General features: G+C 43.6%; 1 protein-coding gene across 2 annotated transcripts in view; it reads right to left on the minus strand.

The window, feature by feature from the left end:
* The window catches only part of chst15 (carbohydrate sulfotransferase 15), a 66,611-nt gene that overhangs the window by 17,538 nt on the left and 31,630 nt on the right, over positions 1–17,443 (minus strand). The window contains exons 2-5 of one of the 2 annotated variants that reach the window (XM_084078050.1): positions 16,912–17,018; positions 13,376–14,053; positions 10,128–10,467; positions 3,620–3,763 (exon numbers count right to left, since the gene is read on the minus strand). In XM_084078050.1, the coding sequence (XP_083934176.1) occupies positions 3,620–3,763; positions 10,128–10,467; positions 13,376–13,855 (964 nt within the window). In that variant the 5' untranslated portion in view covers positions 13,856–14,053; positions 16,912–17,018. The remainder of the gene's footprint in view (positions 1–3,619; positions 3,764–10,127; positions 10,468–13,375; positions 14,054–16,911; positions 17,019–17,443) is intronic. The other variant, XM_084078049.1, reaches the window with a different exon arrangement.

Below are 17,443 nucleotides of genomic sequence, written 5' to 3' on the forward strand. Positions count from 1 at the left end.
CCCCCCCCCCCCCCCCCCCAGTTCCTTTGAGGAAAAGGGATCACATGTACACGGGGATCCACTTTTCTGTGATGACCGTTAAGACAACGAACACATAAATAATATCACACTATCACGCTTAACCCATTCAATCCGGGAATGCATCTGTGTTATTTTATAGATTTCTGTGGCTATTCAAAAATAGCAGATCTACAAGCTCATAGCGTGGCACTCGTGAAAATCTTTTAATATTTTTTAAAGCGAACATTTGTAAAATATTTTGCAAAGATTTGAGTCACAAATGTTCGCTTTTAAAAATATATATATTCAAAGATTTGCACAAATTGTCACGATTTTTCAAAAATAGCAGATCTACAAGCTCATAGATGTAATGCATTGGTTCTCAAAGTGGGGTCCCGGGACCCCCAGGGGTCCTTGAGGGAGTTCCAGGGGTTCCCCAGCTAAATGATGGCTAGTTAGGAACCAAATGGGCCCTTATGGGTCTGTAACTCTGAGAGTGTACAAATGGAACCAAATGCAACCACTCGGTGCCGCTCTATGAGCTTGTATATCTGCTATTTTTGAATAGCCAAAGAAATGACTGCGTTCCCGGATTGAATGGGCTATAATATGAATCTTCGCCCGTGGGGGGGCCCTGCCTGGGGGGATCTGTTTGCTGTGATCAAGTCTATTAACAAGCATCCGTGTCCATTAACGGGGCTCATTTTTGCTCCACGGGGGGGGGGGGAGAGAGGCTGTAATAGGGCAAAACAAATGGCTAGAGCCAGCCAGCGAGGCCGGCGTGCCGTGCCTCTGGCATTTCCCACCAACTACGGTTTTGGCTTGGTCGTTGAAAGCCAAAGGATTCTGGGCCGTAGGCCTGCACCTTGCTGGGCTCTCCCAGGGCACGGTGTGAATACTAAGAGGGGCTTTGGCACACTCCCCTCCCCTCCCCTCACATGGATTATTTATTTAAAGAGGGGAAACAAAAACAGGGCGGTATGCTAAGTCGCGCTCAATGCACCGGCTCCGTCCAGCGTGAAAAGGCTATACTGTTGCAAACTCTAAATCACTTTTGTTCTCTCTCTCTCTCTCTCTCTCTCTCTCTCTCTCTCTCTCTCTCTCTCTCTCTCCCCCTCCCTCCCTCGCTCTCTCCGGCCGGGCAATTCTTTAACCCATTAAGACCGGGAACGCATCTATGTCATTTTCGATTTTTAGCTTTTTTAGCTTTTTTTTTTATTTTTTTTAGCCATAACCATTATTTTATACTTTGTTTGGGCTATTCAAAAATAGCAGATTGCTATTTAAAAAAAAGCTCTTTGCGCGGCACAGAGTGCCGCGCAATGAGCTTGTAGATCTTTGAATTTTGTACATATATTTATATATACATATATATATATATATATAACATATATATAATATATATATATATATATATACATAACATTTTTAACTCAAATCTTTTCTTCTGGGGAGGTCCCTGGAACTAAATATTTTACAAATGTTAGCTTTAAAAAATATATTGAAAGATTTACACATTTTCACGATTTAAAAAAAATAGCAGATCTACAAGCTTTTAGATCTGCTATTTTTGAATATCCCAAAGAAAGGACACAGTCTATGCTTTCCCAGTCTTAATGGGTTAAGATTGCGTTTTCGAATGAAGGGAAAGGAGACAGATGGAAGGGCTAGCGGGGGCCGAGGAGAGCAGGATATGAAGATATACAGGAAGGAAGTTTGTGAGACTCCTCCGCCCCGCCATGGATATTATCGCTGTCCGCTGAAATGCTAAAAACAATGCTTCCATTATTCGCCGCAGAGGAGTGGATAAGTGGCTGAGTGAGACAGAGCAAGGTCCAGTATTTATGATAAGGCGGTTATAAAGCTGTCTTCAGTTCTGTTTAGCAGTTCTGAGACCAGCATTGAGAAACTGCCCTGAGAGCAGCAAATTAACATTGTTGCATACATATACCTGTAGAGGGATCTAAGCTGCCCTGAGACTAGCATTGAGAAAATGCCCTCAGATCAGCAAATTAATGTTGTTGTATGTATATCATTTAAGCTGCCCTGAGAGCAGCATTGAGAAACTGCCCTGAGAGCAGCAAATTAACATTCTTGCATCTATATACCTGTAGAAGGCTATAAGCTGCCCTGTGACCAGCATTGAGAAACTGCCCTGAGAGCAGCATTGAGAAACTGCCCTGAGAGCAACATTGAGAAACTGCCCTGAGAGCAGCATTGAGAAACTGCCCTGAGAGCAGCATTGAGAAACTGCCCTGAGAGCAGCATTGAGAAACTGCCCTGAGAGCAGCATTGAGAAAGTGGCCTGAGAGCAGCATTGAGAAACTGCCCTGAGAGCAGCATTGAGAAACTGCCCTGAGAGCAGCAAATTAACATTCTTGCATCTATATACCTGTAGAAGGCTATAAGCTGCCCTGTGACCAGCATTGAGAAACTGCCCTGAGAGCAGCATTGAGAAACTGCCCTGAGAGCAGCATTGAGAAACTGCCCTGAGAGCAGCATTGAGAAACTGCCCTGAGAGCAGCAAATTAACATTCTTGCATCTATATACCTGTAGAAGGCTATAAGCTGCCCTGTGACCAGCATTGAGAAACTGCCCTGAGAGCAACATTGAGAAACTGCCCTGAGAGCAGCATTGAGAAACTGCCCTGAGACCAGCATTGAGAAACTGCCCTGAGAGCAGCATTGAGAAACTGCCCTGAGAGCAGCATTGAGAAACTGCCCTGAGAGCAGCATTGAGAAACTGCCCTGAGACCAGCATTGAGAAACTGCCCTGAGAGCAGCATTGAGAAACTGCCCTGAGAGCAGCATTGAGAAAGTGGCCTGAGAGCAGCATTGAGAAACTGCCCTGAGAGCAGCATTGAGAAAGTGGCCTGAGAGCAGCATATTAACATTGTTGCATTTATACACTTGTAGAGGGCTATGCTCTCAGGAAGTAAACAAGCCATTTTCTTTTTTACATCCGGGACAATTCCGGGTCGGATGTCATCTGGCAGTGAAAGCATCATTCATACGGCTGACAACAGCGCCATCTGGTGGAAAACCACTGAAAACACAACATCTCGTCTTTCTCTGCGATGGCAAGCTGAGCCTTAGCAGAATCCGATGAGAAATCTCGTCGGTGGCAGGCAAAGAGTTAATAAACATTGTCATAAATACTATATGCTTCCAGTCGCTAGTTTAAAGTCTTCTTTTAATCACCATGATATGCGTTTTGGTAAATTATGGTCCCAATTATTTTAAAATTGATGATAAAGTAGGGTATGCTGTAGGAGGACTGTGGTGGCCTTGTGATGATTTGGATTGACAAGCTACACAACCAATAGCATTCATTCCCCACCCCCGCTCGGGTCCCAACCAATAGCATTTACTTCAGAGTGCATAGGATATAGAAAGATGGCGAATTTGAAATCGTTGAAAAATAGTCTTCATTTACGGTCTGTAGAGTCTATGGGCGTAATGTTGTCCATACTTTTTACTGTCTATGGTTCTGACAGAGCGCATAGAAACAAAAAAAAAAACGTTTATGATAAACACAATAAAGAATCCAAGATGGTGATTTGATAAATAAATTGATAGAAATACATTTAGGCCATCATTACATCACAACGAGATTTACCTATGATGATGTTACGTTGGCTGGAGGCTGCACTAGAGTTTGCGTTCAGGTGGTCCTGGATTTGGTAAGCTGCCAGGTCGAATAAGTCCAGGTAGTCTTCCACTGGATAGCGATCATGGAAGCCTTCGCTAAGACGGATGATACCTACAAGAGGATGGAGAGAAGACTATGATTCCATATGCAAATACATACTGCATACTCAAAATATGCGTGTAACCTAGAAATACATTTTAAATACATTTTAGATATATCTTCTCTTTTTTTATCCCACGATTTTGTAACCCATTTTTTCACCCAGTGCCAATGGGCTATGTAATCCTGGGCGCTACTCTCCCTCTGCCAGCCTAGGGAGAGCCCAGAACTGAGCTAATGCCTCCTTCAATGCATGAGGAGCTAGCAGGCCGCTTCTTATCACCTGACAGGGGGGAGTTTCCCCGGTAGGACGGAGCACGTGGAAGGAACACGTTATTCCAACCAGTTCCTTTTCCCTCCATCAGGGGCGCCCCGGCTGAGGGGGATTGATTGATTGAATATTTTATTAGGCAAAAAATGTAAACAGCACAATTACATTTATACCACTTTGTCTAAAAAGTCCTTGCGGTCTTGTTTCCATTGGGGTCCTTGGGAGGCAGTATAGATACCAGGATTACCGCATGTTTTTTTGTGAGGGAACCTGCCCTCTCGCCAACCCCACCTAGGGTATGGGCTCTGATGAAGCGGAGGAGAGGACACGACCCCAGCGCCCACAGCGTCCCCGGCGGGAATCGAACCCAGGACCTTCTAGCTGTGAGGCGACAGCACTGCCGACTGTGCCACCGTGCCCCCTCATTTTAGATAAATCTGACCACTCATAATACGTATATGTTTCTGGGTGTGGAATGTAGATAGAGCTTCATTGATCCCACGAAGGAAATTCAGTACCGCAGGCCTCACTTGGCCCTCAGCACTTAGACTGCCCAGGATTTGCATGTTGTACAGTATGAGCCTTAACAGGTATAAATATAACAGTGTACAGTGTATGTACAGTATGTAAACGTGAAAAAGTTAAGGAATGTATATAAGTAAACCTAAACCAACATGTTTTTTACCCTGTTGTTTGCTTATTTGTGTTGTTGTTCCGCATAGCCCCATCTCCTGATTTACTGTCTATCTGCACTATAATCTCCCTAAAACACGTCGATAAAAGTTCTGAGTTACAGCTGATAGCTGAAAGCCTCTCGCGCTGCCGAAGGCTCTCCATTATTCATGAATCCAAATTACTGTTTCAGTTAAAGGGTGAAAACAAAAGCCGTGCCTGTAGTAGTTATTGGGAAATGGTACTGAGGCGTTGCACTGTGCTGCGGAAGGCTTGCCAAAAAAACAACAAAAAACGAAGAGAATGTTTTGCCTGCTTTGCAGCCTGAACCCTCTGGGTGCGTTCTAATAATGAACTGAACTCTATAATCCAATTCAAATAACCGCGTCTCTGGGAAAACTGGGCCTCAGCGAGCACTGTAGCATGCGTGCCGAGGTGAGGTTCGGGTGAGGTTTCTGGGTTCTTTCTTATCAAATGGAGTCTATCTCAGGGCTAATTTATTGCATTACGTTTTCACAGCATACTGACCAGAGCAGGGGTCTTCAACGTTTTTCAGGCCAAGGACCCCTAGCTGAGAGCGAGATGAAGCAGGGACCCCCACTATATATTGTATAAAACCGTGTTTTTAAACTTTTTCATAGATTTCATATAATAGTTTCATAGACTTGTTTGACAGCACTATCATTGTGTAACTTTGTGTTGGATTCATGTTAATGTATATTTTCAGACAGTTAACCACTTAAACCCCCAATACTTGTAAAAAACATGTACTTGGTCTGCTCTTTTCCCCCCTCTTTGCCAAAAATAGCAGTACTACAAGCCCACAACGTGGGGCTTGTGGTAGGCGTTGTGGGCTTGTAGATCAGCCCACAACTCTAATGTTCCCCTCTGGGTAGGGATGCTAGGGTTCAAGTGGTTAATGTAAGAAAACGAAGAAAAAAAAGTTCCTATCACACAAAGATTTGGCGGCCCCCCTGTAGTAACTCTGAGAACCCCCTAGGGGTCCCGGACCCCCTGTTGAAGACCTCTGGACTAGAGTCTAGCCTTCTAGAACAGGGTCTGTGTGTCTGGTACCTCCACTAATATTTTTCACAATACGTTTTGAAATATTCTTTCATTTTATAATGGATGTCAATGGGGCTCTGATGAGGCCGAGACCTAATCCTAAACTTTGCCTTTGGGTCTCATAAGCCATATGTTTAAACATGTGACATAGACATAGACAACTGACGTCACAGATGTCTGACATAGCAGGTTCGTGACATGGAAGTCCGAGATCCACATCGGAGCCATGCCGTCCCCATGTGGATCCTGAGATCCCACACGAGCGCTCTGTGACAAATTTAAATTAGGCTTCACTCCCCGACAACTTTACACTTATACAACGTGGTCCCCTCTCTGATGACCACACTCCTTTCAACATCACAGACGGGCACGCAGAGAGAGGAGCGCTATGAGAGCACCCACACATTCACAGTTCCCAGAAGGGAGCCGGAGAGAGAGAGAGGGAGCGGAGCCAAACCATCAAAGGCCCCACTGTGTGTTCCTCACTTTTCTAGCTCAAAAACATCCCGTTTCTGAGTTTATCTCTCCACTAGGGGTGGATGACAAATTCCAGCCTGTTGAGCAGTGGTGGAAAAAGTACTCAAATGTTTTACTTTAAGTAAAAGTATCAATACTGCAATGTAGAAGTACTCTGTTACAAGTAAAAGTCTGAAATTCAAAATTTACTTGAGTAAAAGTACAAAAGTATTGGTATCAAAATGTGCTTAAAGTACCAAAAGTAAAAGTACAAAAATGTTTGAAAATATAAGATCTACAATTTCACAACGCATCGCGATGCGAAGCGTTGTGAGCTTGTAGATCGGCTATTTTCAAATAGCCTGGGTATAAAATAGGGCTAAAGTGGTTAATGTATGTTTTATAATGTAATACTTTATAACTGCAAAGTAACTAGTAACTATAAAGTCTTCAAATAATTGTAGTGGAGTAAAAGTACAATATTTTACTCTGAGATGCAGTGGAGTAGAACTAAAAGTATAGACAATTGGAAATACTCCAGTAAAGTAAAAGTACCTCAAAATTGTACTTACAGTACAGTACAGTACAGTACTTCAGTAAATGTACAGTACTTAGTTGCTTTCCACCACTGCTGTTGAGGCTCCATGAAAGCCCAGCTGTGTGAGGTAGCGTGTTGGCAGTTCGGCTGGGGTCCCTCTGATAACTCCACTTTGAAACCCGACAGCAGTTTGATGGAGGGCAATAAAAAGTGACTTTGAAGCAGTTGATCTTCCAAGTAAAAGAAATTCCAATGAAGAGCCAAGAATAATGATTTCTCTTCAATTAAAAAGGTGTAAAGTTAACTATGGAGTAGTCCCCCTCGTAAGGCAAAGCGATTTGCTATCAAGTCGAGTACTCTTTTGCTCTCTAAAATTAGCATAGCACTCTTATAATTAAGTTGGGAGGGGGTTCTGTTTTCGTTGGAGAGGACAGAGTCAAGGGTCTGGTGGTCCCAGGCTGTATGTTATAGCGAAATATAAAAAAAAAAAATGATGGTCAGATTGATTGATCTATTCTGAAGAGAATTATTATCTGTTGGGTCTAAGGTCATGGACAAACTGCAAAATAACTTGAGACTAGATTGCAGAATTTTCATGGAACTTGGTTCGAAATGACCAGTAGGATGCCATGAAGATACGAGTCAAAAAGGTTGAAGAACAAGATAATAATTGAGGGCAGTGTCAAAATTATTCTCAGGCATTCAACAGAACACAATCTTTCAACTTATTATCCAGTATTTTAAAAGGACGTGATTGAAAAGCATTTCTACTGCAAGCACAGCAAGGGCTAACAAGGAAGTAAATGATGACCTCTGTGCGTGAGGACAGAAACAGTTACAAGTAACAACACAACTCAACATTGTGTGGCAGCACAGTGAAAACAGGAAACCGTGCACTGATTTAATGTGGTGCATGAAGAGGCTTGGAAATGACGTGAGGCCTCATTCATGCGTTTCAAGTGGTATTTATCCACCACAGCATTGACGCTGTGTGTCACAAAGAATGGTGAAATATGCTGCACGATGTACGTGTGCAATAGACAAACCCATAATGAGCCACACTCACTATGTGAACAACTCTGTGTATCTACGAGATAGGGACCTTGCACAAAGGAGGCAGCTAATGATGACGGAAAAAATCATGCAGAGGCAGAGAAACAAAAACCAAGACGATTAGCATTCAAAGTGGGAAAATACCCACAGCATTAAACCTTGTTAACACCCAATTAAAGCTGTAACATTGGAACTAACAACTCTCAGGTAGAACATTAGCATTTTTAAGTTGATTCCGCCTGCGCGGTGCGCGAGGCAGGCCGTGGGAGTTTTTAACCCTTTAGTTTTAACCTGTTAAGACCGGGAACGCATCTGTATCATTTTAAGATTTCTTTGACTATTCAAAAAATAGCAGATCTACAAGCTCATAACGCAGATCTGCTATTTCTTTTTGAAAAATCGTGAACATTTGTGCAAATATTTGAATATATATATATTTATATAACATTTTTTTAACTCAAGTCTTTGCTTCTGGGGGTCCCTGGAACAAACTATTTTGAGATGGTGAGGGGTCCGCCGAAAAAAAACCATATCATTATGGACCCCCATAATGACATGTTTTGACATGAAAACAGTTTGAGAACCACTGATATTTTAGCAACATTATTGTTTTTTAACTGTTAGGATTTAGAAGACATTAGGTACAGTAGAATCCCCAGAAGCAAAGATTTGAGTTAAAAATGTTCGCTTTAAAAATATATATATTCAAAGATTTGCAAAAAAAAAGAAGAAAAAAATATATATATATATAGATATATAGACAGATGCTTTCCTGGTCTTAAAGGGTTAACTGCAGTGCATGCAAGCACTGCATCAGTAATACTCATGCTTCTAATCTTCTGTTGCAAACTCATTCGAATCACATTCACAATCTCCCCTCCAAGTAGCAACCGCTCATCCCATTTCCCGTGTCAAAATAAGAAATTACATTTTCGTCCAATCTTTGTTACTAAGTGGCGAGACGTGAGCAAAATCAATGATTTTGAAATCGTTCTTAGTAGCATGGCTGAGAAGAAAATGGCAGTTTGACTGATTGTGAGGTCATTAATCAACCCCTATCCACACACAGCCCTCTCGGTGCTATAGAAATGTAAATTAGCCAACCATTCACACATATGGTGGATATAAGCATCTGTTGGAAGGATGCTAACAATGGAAGTCCATAAGGTATTCAAGTCAATGATGTTGACAAACAACCTTGCGCTTGACGCTCAGAGGACTCTTTCAAATTGCTACAAGCTGCGTCGTCGCCGAAACGTACTTCTCATACTTTGCTGACTCTATTTTCAATTGCCGTGCACTAGAGTCTGCAAAATGCAATTCTGATATTTAATTATTCAACACATATAGGGCCCTGGCCTTAACACAGCTTTGGAGATTATGACAAATAGCGCCATATTTATTTTATACGTGCTCATGCCCATTCCTGTGGGCTTTCCGCAAAGGGTTTCGCTAAAACTATTCCATGCCAAGGACTCCCAAATAGCCGCTGGCTGCGGCCCCAATATTAAGAAATGGCTCGAAAAAAGCATATAAAAAGAAAGGATAGTATATATTTTTACCCTTTACATTTTTATCCCATGATTTTGTAACCCTTTTTTCACCCGGTGCCAATTTTCTAAGTGATCCTGGGTGCTACACTCCCCCCACAGCCTAGGGAGCCCAGGGCCGAGCTCATGCCTCCTTCAATGCATGAGAGCCAACTGACCTTCTTGTCACCTGACAGGGGGGAGTTTCCCCGGTAGGACGTAGCGCGTGGAAGGATCACATTATTCCAACCAGTTCCTTTCCCCTCCATCAGGCACCCCGGCTGTCATGGGGGAGGCGGTATAGCGACCAGGATTACTGCATGTTTTTGTGAGGGTATTAACTACCCTAGGAGACACGGGGTGAACATGCAAACACCACACAGAAAGGCCCTTTCGCCAACCCCACCCAGGGTATGGGCACTGATGACGCGGAGGAGAAGATAGTATAGTATATATAATGAAAATAGCCGATCGTTTGGCAATAATGACATGCCCCAAATAGGGACGTCAGGTTTAAAGTGGTTAAACTGGCACAATAATCTTATTAATTGAATTTGAATTTAAAGAATATTTTCTAAATATATTCTTACAGTTTTTAGGTTCGTTTTTTTGGTTTGTTTTTCATTTTCCTCAACTTTCCAATTGGCCCCCTGGCGCCCCTGGCAGCACCCCGGGTGGCCACAGCCCCCCACTGTGAACACCTATGCGTTATTGTGTACTGTCCCGGGAACACATTTACCATGGGAGCATGTGCAGAATCCACAGTGGACGAGGAGTGTTTCCAAAACTCACCAAACCTCTTGCGGGTCCACCAGTGTGGCTCTTTGAAAGTGGTGAACCTGACGTCGGGGTGCAGCCGCAGTCGGTCGTACAGGTCCGTCGTGCCGCACTTTGGCTGGCCGATGATATAGAAATATGGCAGGCACCGCATGCGGTAGTATTTCCCGCCGCGGTGAAACAAGTGTTCCCGGAAAGTGTTCCTCAGGTATTCGAACACGGTGCGGAAGCGCCGTGAGTAGCGCGCATAGAGGTTTGTCCTGTAAGGGTCCGTAGTGATATTCCCGGTGCACTCCTCGTACCAGCATGGGTTCTTCGCGCCGGGCAGGAATTTGCGGGGGATGACTGAAAACAGCTGTAAAAGACAAAAGAAAAACAGCTCTTTAAATGCTCCCAAAGGCGGGTGAGTCTCGACACACATTCCCAGATAAAGGAGGCCATTTTCAGAGGAATTGTATAAAAAAAAACACAAAAAAAACAACCTTGAGCTGATCAGTATTTATGCCAGCTTCAGATACTATAGGTGATGGAGGATTAAACTAGTTCCACTTGTTGATCGGACAAATATTGAGGCTGATTTTCCTTTTTGAAAAGTTATTTTTGGCATCTTATGCTTTATTTCAGACATTTTAGTGCAGATTAGAGAGACAGGAAACCCAAGGGCTGAGAGAGAGGAGAAAGACATGCGAGGCAACAAGACGCATTCAAACCCTCGTGCTTAATAGGGGCATAATATTATAGTCTGCGCATTAACCCATTAAGACCGGGAACGCATCTGCATAACCACTTAAACCATTATTTTATACGTTGTTGGCTATTCAAAAATAGCAGATATACAAGCTCATAGCGTGAGCTCATCGGTGGCCAAATACATATAATTTTGGAGGTCCTTGACATGAAAAAGTCATTCACTGATATAGTAACATAAGTTTTTCAGAAAACTGTTTGAATTTAGAAGACATTTTGTAGAATCGGAACATAGGCCTTATAATGGGTTAACTGACTGAGCCACTAGGTACCCCTGAGGTTGATTGTCTATTGTGTGTGTGTGTGTGTGTGTGGACTGTGTTATATCAGACATATAGACAGTAAGCTGACACCATCTGTGTGGGAGTTCAGCGTTATGATTACATGCGGGCAGGAGGACTTTGTCTCTGGAGCATCAAAAATGAACACACTAATGAACCTGACACATACAATGACTCACACAAACACCCTTTCATTTCTCTCCCTTCACCTCTCTTAGCTTGTCTGTCACTCTCCTCTATGTATCTCGTTTACGTTGATGTTTTTCCTTCGTACGGTAGAGCTTGGCTCCCACCGGAGCCCGGAGGTGTGAGACTGAGTCATACACAGGTCTAGAGGTGGCCCTGTTCTCCTGACAGGCTGTAGGCAGCTTCCCATTTCACTCTTCATAAACTCCCACGCATTTCAAAACTCCTGTCTCTATTATGTGAAAATGCCACAAGGTCCGACGTTATGCAACAACTCGCCCGTCGTCGCTTGATGAGACCGAGCGCATTTAACCCATTCAAACCGGGAACACATCTGTTTAACCACTTTAACCATTATTTTTATTCTTTGGCTATTCAAAATCGTAGCGTGGCACGAAGTAGATCTGCTACTATTTTTTTTTACTCAAATCTTTGCTTCATGGGGGTCCCTGGAACTAAATATTTTTTAAATCGGGGTCTGAGGCCAAATACATATCATTTTGGGGGTCCTTGCATGAAAACGTTTGAGCACCATGCACTGATATTATAGCAACATACGTTTTTCAGAAAACTGTTAGGATTTAGAAGACATTTGATAGAATCCCCAAAGATTTGAGTTACAATTGTTTGCTTTAAAAATATATATTTAAAGATTTACACAAATTTTCACTATTTTTCAAAAATTGCAGATCTACAAGCTCATAGCGCGGCACTCTCGGTGCCGCTCTATGAGCTTGTATTTCTGCTATTTTTGAATAGCCAAAGAAATCTAAAAATGACACATAGTTTTTCCCGGTCTCAATGGGTTAAGGACAAGTACTTGCGCAATCTGCGGGGTCATTCAATATCGATCGCCCCCCGAACCATGTTCCCTTATTCATTAGCCCACTCAATAATAAATTAGGTGTGTTGCCAAATAGAGATGGCAAAAGCCCATTATCATTAGGATTAGGAATTAATTGAAGCAGGCGGTCCAAGGAAGACAGGGGCCAAACTGTGGGATGACTGTGGGACGACTTTGAGCTTCAAATCCCTTGGGGGGACTTGGAGGCCGGACAAATCGAGGTGCTAAGCACACATGCAATTATCTGGAGTAACCTGGAGTGTTACACAAGGTTTTCAGAGCCCTTTTATCGGCGCGCAAATGAAATTAGAAATGGCAACGTGTGAGAGTAAAGTCTAGATGGAACATGGTGAGGCCAACCTGTAGGCAAGAATACTGATTTAAATCTCTCTCTCGGGCGTCTCCAACAATTCCGGTTTTGAAGACGTCTGAGACTGTTAATTAAAACCCGAGTTGATATCACGCCCGGCCACATTTTGCATTCTAATTACATTTTAAAGATAACCTTTATGAAATCACTCGGATGTGCATTGCCCCACAGTGTGCCTTTACGAAACAATTTGCCAGCACAATCCAAACGCCTAATCCAGGGGTAGGTAAGGCAACCTAAGGCACGGGTGCCATCATTGGCACAGCACAGGGAAGGGTAATCACTGGTATAAGTGTGAGAGAAAGGACTTTCTCTTTCTTTCAAAGATCAAGCAGACAAGGCAGAGTCAATAAAACGTGATATGTCCAGGTATGCAAACTCTGACTGATGAATAAGATGGGGTGGAGGTCTGGGAGATAGGTGGGGGTTATTCCGATCATTACAATGTCCTGATGTGAAAGAAAATGTTTGTAGCCTATGTATATGGACAGCCCAAATCTGTTGGAATTACTTTTTTATGTGTTGCCATAATTAAACCAGCCTGATCTCACAGAACACGGTAAAATAGCACGGAATGAAAATTCCGTAAATAGACGACTAGAAAACTTGAAAAGCCGTGCATAGACTGTAATGTCAATCTGTGCTATTTCACCGTGTTGTGTGAGATCAGGTTGCAGCAACTTAAATGTTGATATGGCACACTGACTATCAAGAAAATAAAAACATGGCACTTCATGTAAAAAAGGTTGCGGACCCCTGGCCTAATCCCTCACCCCCCCCCCCCCCACCTGACTGTAATAAATCCAGACCCACATCGTGACGTGTTGTAACTCACATGTGGTTCGCTGTTGATCAGCGCCTTGAGGTCGGGCAGCTGCCTGCTGCTGCTGAACTCCACCTTAGAGGCGATGGTCTTCACCACCAGCTTGATGTTGGCGTAGTCCTTGGCCGCCGAGAGGTTGAAGGCGAACGGCCCGGGGCTGCTGACCACCAGGCTTCCGCTGGCGAAGTGGAAGGGGGACGGCGTGAGGAGGAGGCCCTTCTTGTCCCCCGTCAGGATGTAGGAGGCCATGATGAGGAACATGACGGCCAGGCCGAACAGGAAGCCGTAGAGCTTGACCTTGCGGAAGCAGCCCAGCGTGCTCCAGCGCTGCCTCGCCGCCCTCGCCGACGACGCCGGCACTCGCTTCAGCTCCAGCACGGCGAACAGGCTCATGGGCGCCGTCGCGTCGTGGTCCACCTGCAGCAGTAGCGGCCTCTTGCGGTAGTCCTCCAAAGAGCCCGGGGAGCCCAGCAGGCTGTATTTGTAGTCCATGGCGCGTCAGCGGGCTCCCGGGGGAGGTTGGAGGGGAGGGGAGGGGGATATGGGGAGCTCAGGCGCTGGGAGGTGATGTGGCGGACAGGCAGCCCGTGACACAGGAGCGGCGTGTTAGTTGGTGGAGCGGTCCGGAGCCGTCCAGGTCCATACTGGGTGGTGTTGTCGGAGCAGCCCACTTCATCCACTGATGACTCCCTGGAGAGAGAGCGAAGTGATTGGTTAACCCTTTAAGATCTGCAGAGGTTCCGATTCTACAAAATGTCTACAACAGTTTTCTGAAAAACATGTGTTTCTATCTCAGTGGTTCTCAAACTTTTTCATGCTAAGGACCCCCCAAAAAATTTATTTGACCACGGACCCCCCATCTCAAAATATTTTGTTCCAGGGACCCCCCCCCAGAAGCAAAGATTTGAGTTACAAATGTTCACTTTAAAAATGTATATATATTCAAAGATTTGCACAAATGTTCACATTTTTTTTTTAAATAACCGATTTACAAGCTTGTAGCGCGTGCTATGAGCTTGTAGATCTGCTATTTTTGAATAGCCAAAGAAATCTAAAATAACACAGATGCGTTCCCGGTCTTAATGAGTTAGAAAACTAAACTAAAAGAAAAACCCCATACAGATTCAGTCAGTGTCTGCAGTCACAGTTCAGCTTCGTCGGGTTCTCAAACAATGTCATTGCTACCACCTTCAGACAGTACAGTGAGAAATAAAACATCAAGGGAATTTTAAAATAAAAGTACATTTTTAAGAAGTCATTCTTTTCAGAAGTTAGAGAAGTCATCCCCAGAGTTTTAATTCATGCAATGAGAGTGGATTTTTGGGGGGGTATGATCAGAATGTTAGTCACATCCTCTTCAAGTGCTGACTTGCATTTATGAGTCAAATCTGTTCAGGAACTCGGTTGCAACCAGTGGCAAGAGACACTGAGACGGGCGATTAGATTTCCCGCACGTTTCAGCTTAGACGTACACTTTCTAACGCAGAGAGTGTCAGTGTCGCGGAGTGAAATCATATCTCTCGGTCGTGGGAAAATCTTGATGACATTACATTACACAAAATGACGTGAACACTGCTTTGTGAGAGAAATCAAATCATTGTGGGACAATGGGGCTGCAACGGCCATGGAGTGGAGAATGGAAACTCAGTCTGTGTCTACAGGAAAGATCAATCAATCATTAGGACAGATGTGGAGAAATTATAAAGATAACTCTAATATGAAATATAGATTGTAATGATCATTTTGACAAAACATGTTTTACAGATAATCAATTATATTCCAGGATTTGAATCAATACAATGGAATCATTTTAGCTTAAGATAAGCCTGTACATCACCACCAGCTTTATGCATCACAGAGAATGTAAACACTGACCTATTTGGTACTATGAGTCACATAGTAAGCATTGCAACAACCACACTTTGTGTACACAGGATTTGCCCATAATTTGTTTAAATCAGAGGTGGACGACCAGGTCTCTTTGATCTACCAGTAGATCAGGGTGGGCCTCTAGTAGATCAAGGGACAATTTGAGAGAGACGTTAATTAAAAGTACATCACATGCCTAAAACGACTGCCCAACCCAGTTCCGGGTTTGACCAAAGTTGAGCGATAAGCGCGGTTAAACTCATTTTCCAGTCTGTTTGACATCCCTCTCTCACTCGCTGTTTTAACCCATTGATACCTGGAACGCTTCTGTGTCACTTTAGATGTCTTTGGCTATGTGCCGCGCTATGAGCTTGTAGATCTGCTATTTTTGAAAAATCGTGAAAATATTTTTTTTAATATTTTTTTCCGAAAAACTGTTAGGATTTAGATTTTTTTTAAGAATCGCCTCAGGTCTTAATGGATTAATCCATGTTTACGGCACGGACACACTCCATGGCCCCCCACACCCACAATGTGGAGCGAGCGATAAGGGGAACAGCGACGCACTAAGCCGCGAGACGACCGGGCAGCCAACACCTCCCGGGGAGAGACAGGGATATGTGAGATACCTGGTCCAGACCCAGGAGGGATTTATATTATCAGGAAAATGGTAGTCCTGGCCGTGAAGTCACCTGGATCAACTGTCCCCCTATAGATAAAAACGGAGGACCGCAGTGGTTTAGAGGTGAGGAGCCAGGTGGGCTCCCAGCCATGTCTGTTTCATCCTTGGGGGATTTCTTTGTACTGTCTGGATCTCGGCCCGACAGCATGCCAGCGAATGCATTATGACACAATGACAGCGAGCCCCAACACGACTATAAGGGGTCACGGGCTAGCCTTGGAGACTAGGCTAACGAGGCTGCATGGAAACATCTGCATACATCCGCATATGCAGGCTATAGTGCGCCGTATGCAGCAATAAGGGGGAGATTGAGGGTGAGATATATCGTAACGTGGAAAAGCCGGCCCTCCAGCACACCCCTCATCAGTAGTGGAATATTTACTCAAATGTTTTACTTAAGTAAAAGTATCGATCCTGCAATGTACTCTGTTAAAAGTAAAAGTCCGGAATTCAAAATGCACTTGCGTCAAAGTACAAAAGTATTGGTATCCAAGACCAAATGTACTTAAGGTACCAAAAGTAAAAGTACAAAAATGTTTGAAAATAGCAGATCTACAAGCTCACAACGCGTCGCATCGCGACGCGTTGTGAGCTTGTAGATTGGCTATTTTCAAACAGCCTAGGTAAAAAATAGGGCTAAAATGGTTAGTGTATGTTTTATAATTTAATAATGTATATCTGCAAATTAACTAGTAACTAAAGTTTTCAAATAATTGTAGTAAAAGTAGAATATTTGCCTCTGAGATGTAGTGGAGTAGAAGTAAAATTACTGAAAATTGGAAATACTCCAGTAACTGTACTTAAGTACAGTACCTGAGTAAATGTACTCAGTTACTTTACACCACTGCCCCTCATAAGATAAAGACGACAGAGTGAGTCACTGTTCCTTCTCATGACTGCTGATGGGCGCACCCCCCCGCCCCTCCCTACCATCCCATCCCATCCCGATAACAGGATGGGCTGGAGAGTGCCTGCCTGCCCAAGTAATGTCATTTACCTCCTGCTGGGCCCTCAGTGGCTTCCACAGCAACGCTTCCCTATTCTTTACCCGGTGACAGTCACCGAGATAATGAGCCCCACTCGCCGGGGAGACCGATTTTCAACCTGCGAAGAAAAAAAAAAAAGAATAAAGTTTGCCTGCCTGGAACTTCACAAGGTATGAAAAAACAGAAAAGAAAAAAAAAAGGGGCAAGTGACGGAATAAAGGCTTCGCTGCATGAACCTGTCATGCTGGATTGAAATCAGCATTCGGATAGGATTATGTTTTCTATTTCTGTCTTACATTGATACCTCCTCTCAGCGTGATTTATTTATCTATTTATTATAATTACGATCAGCTACTGGGAATGACAACTGCAGGGGCGAGAGCAACGCGTTTAAAATTAAGATGGATAAAATAAAAATGTCTTTTACAGCGTCGGTACTTCACATTGTCATTATTTTTCCCCCCATTATGTTTGACAGCACGTGTGAGGGCGTGGCCAACATTTAACAGCTTTTGTTGCTCAAAGGCAGATGACAACTGCAGC

Source organism: Gymnoscopelus microlampas, assembly GCF_963454915.1.
Source record: "Gymnoscopelus microlampas genome assembly, chromosome: 14".
NCBI lineage: Eukaryota > Metazoa > Chordata > Actinopteri > Myctophiformes > Myctophidae > Gymnoscopelus > Gymnoscopelus microlampas.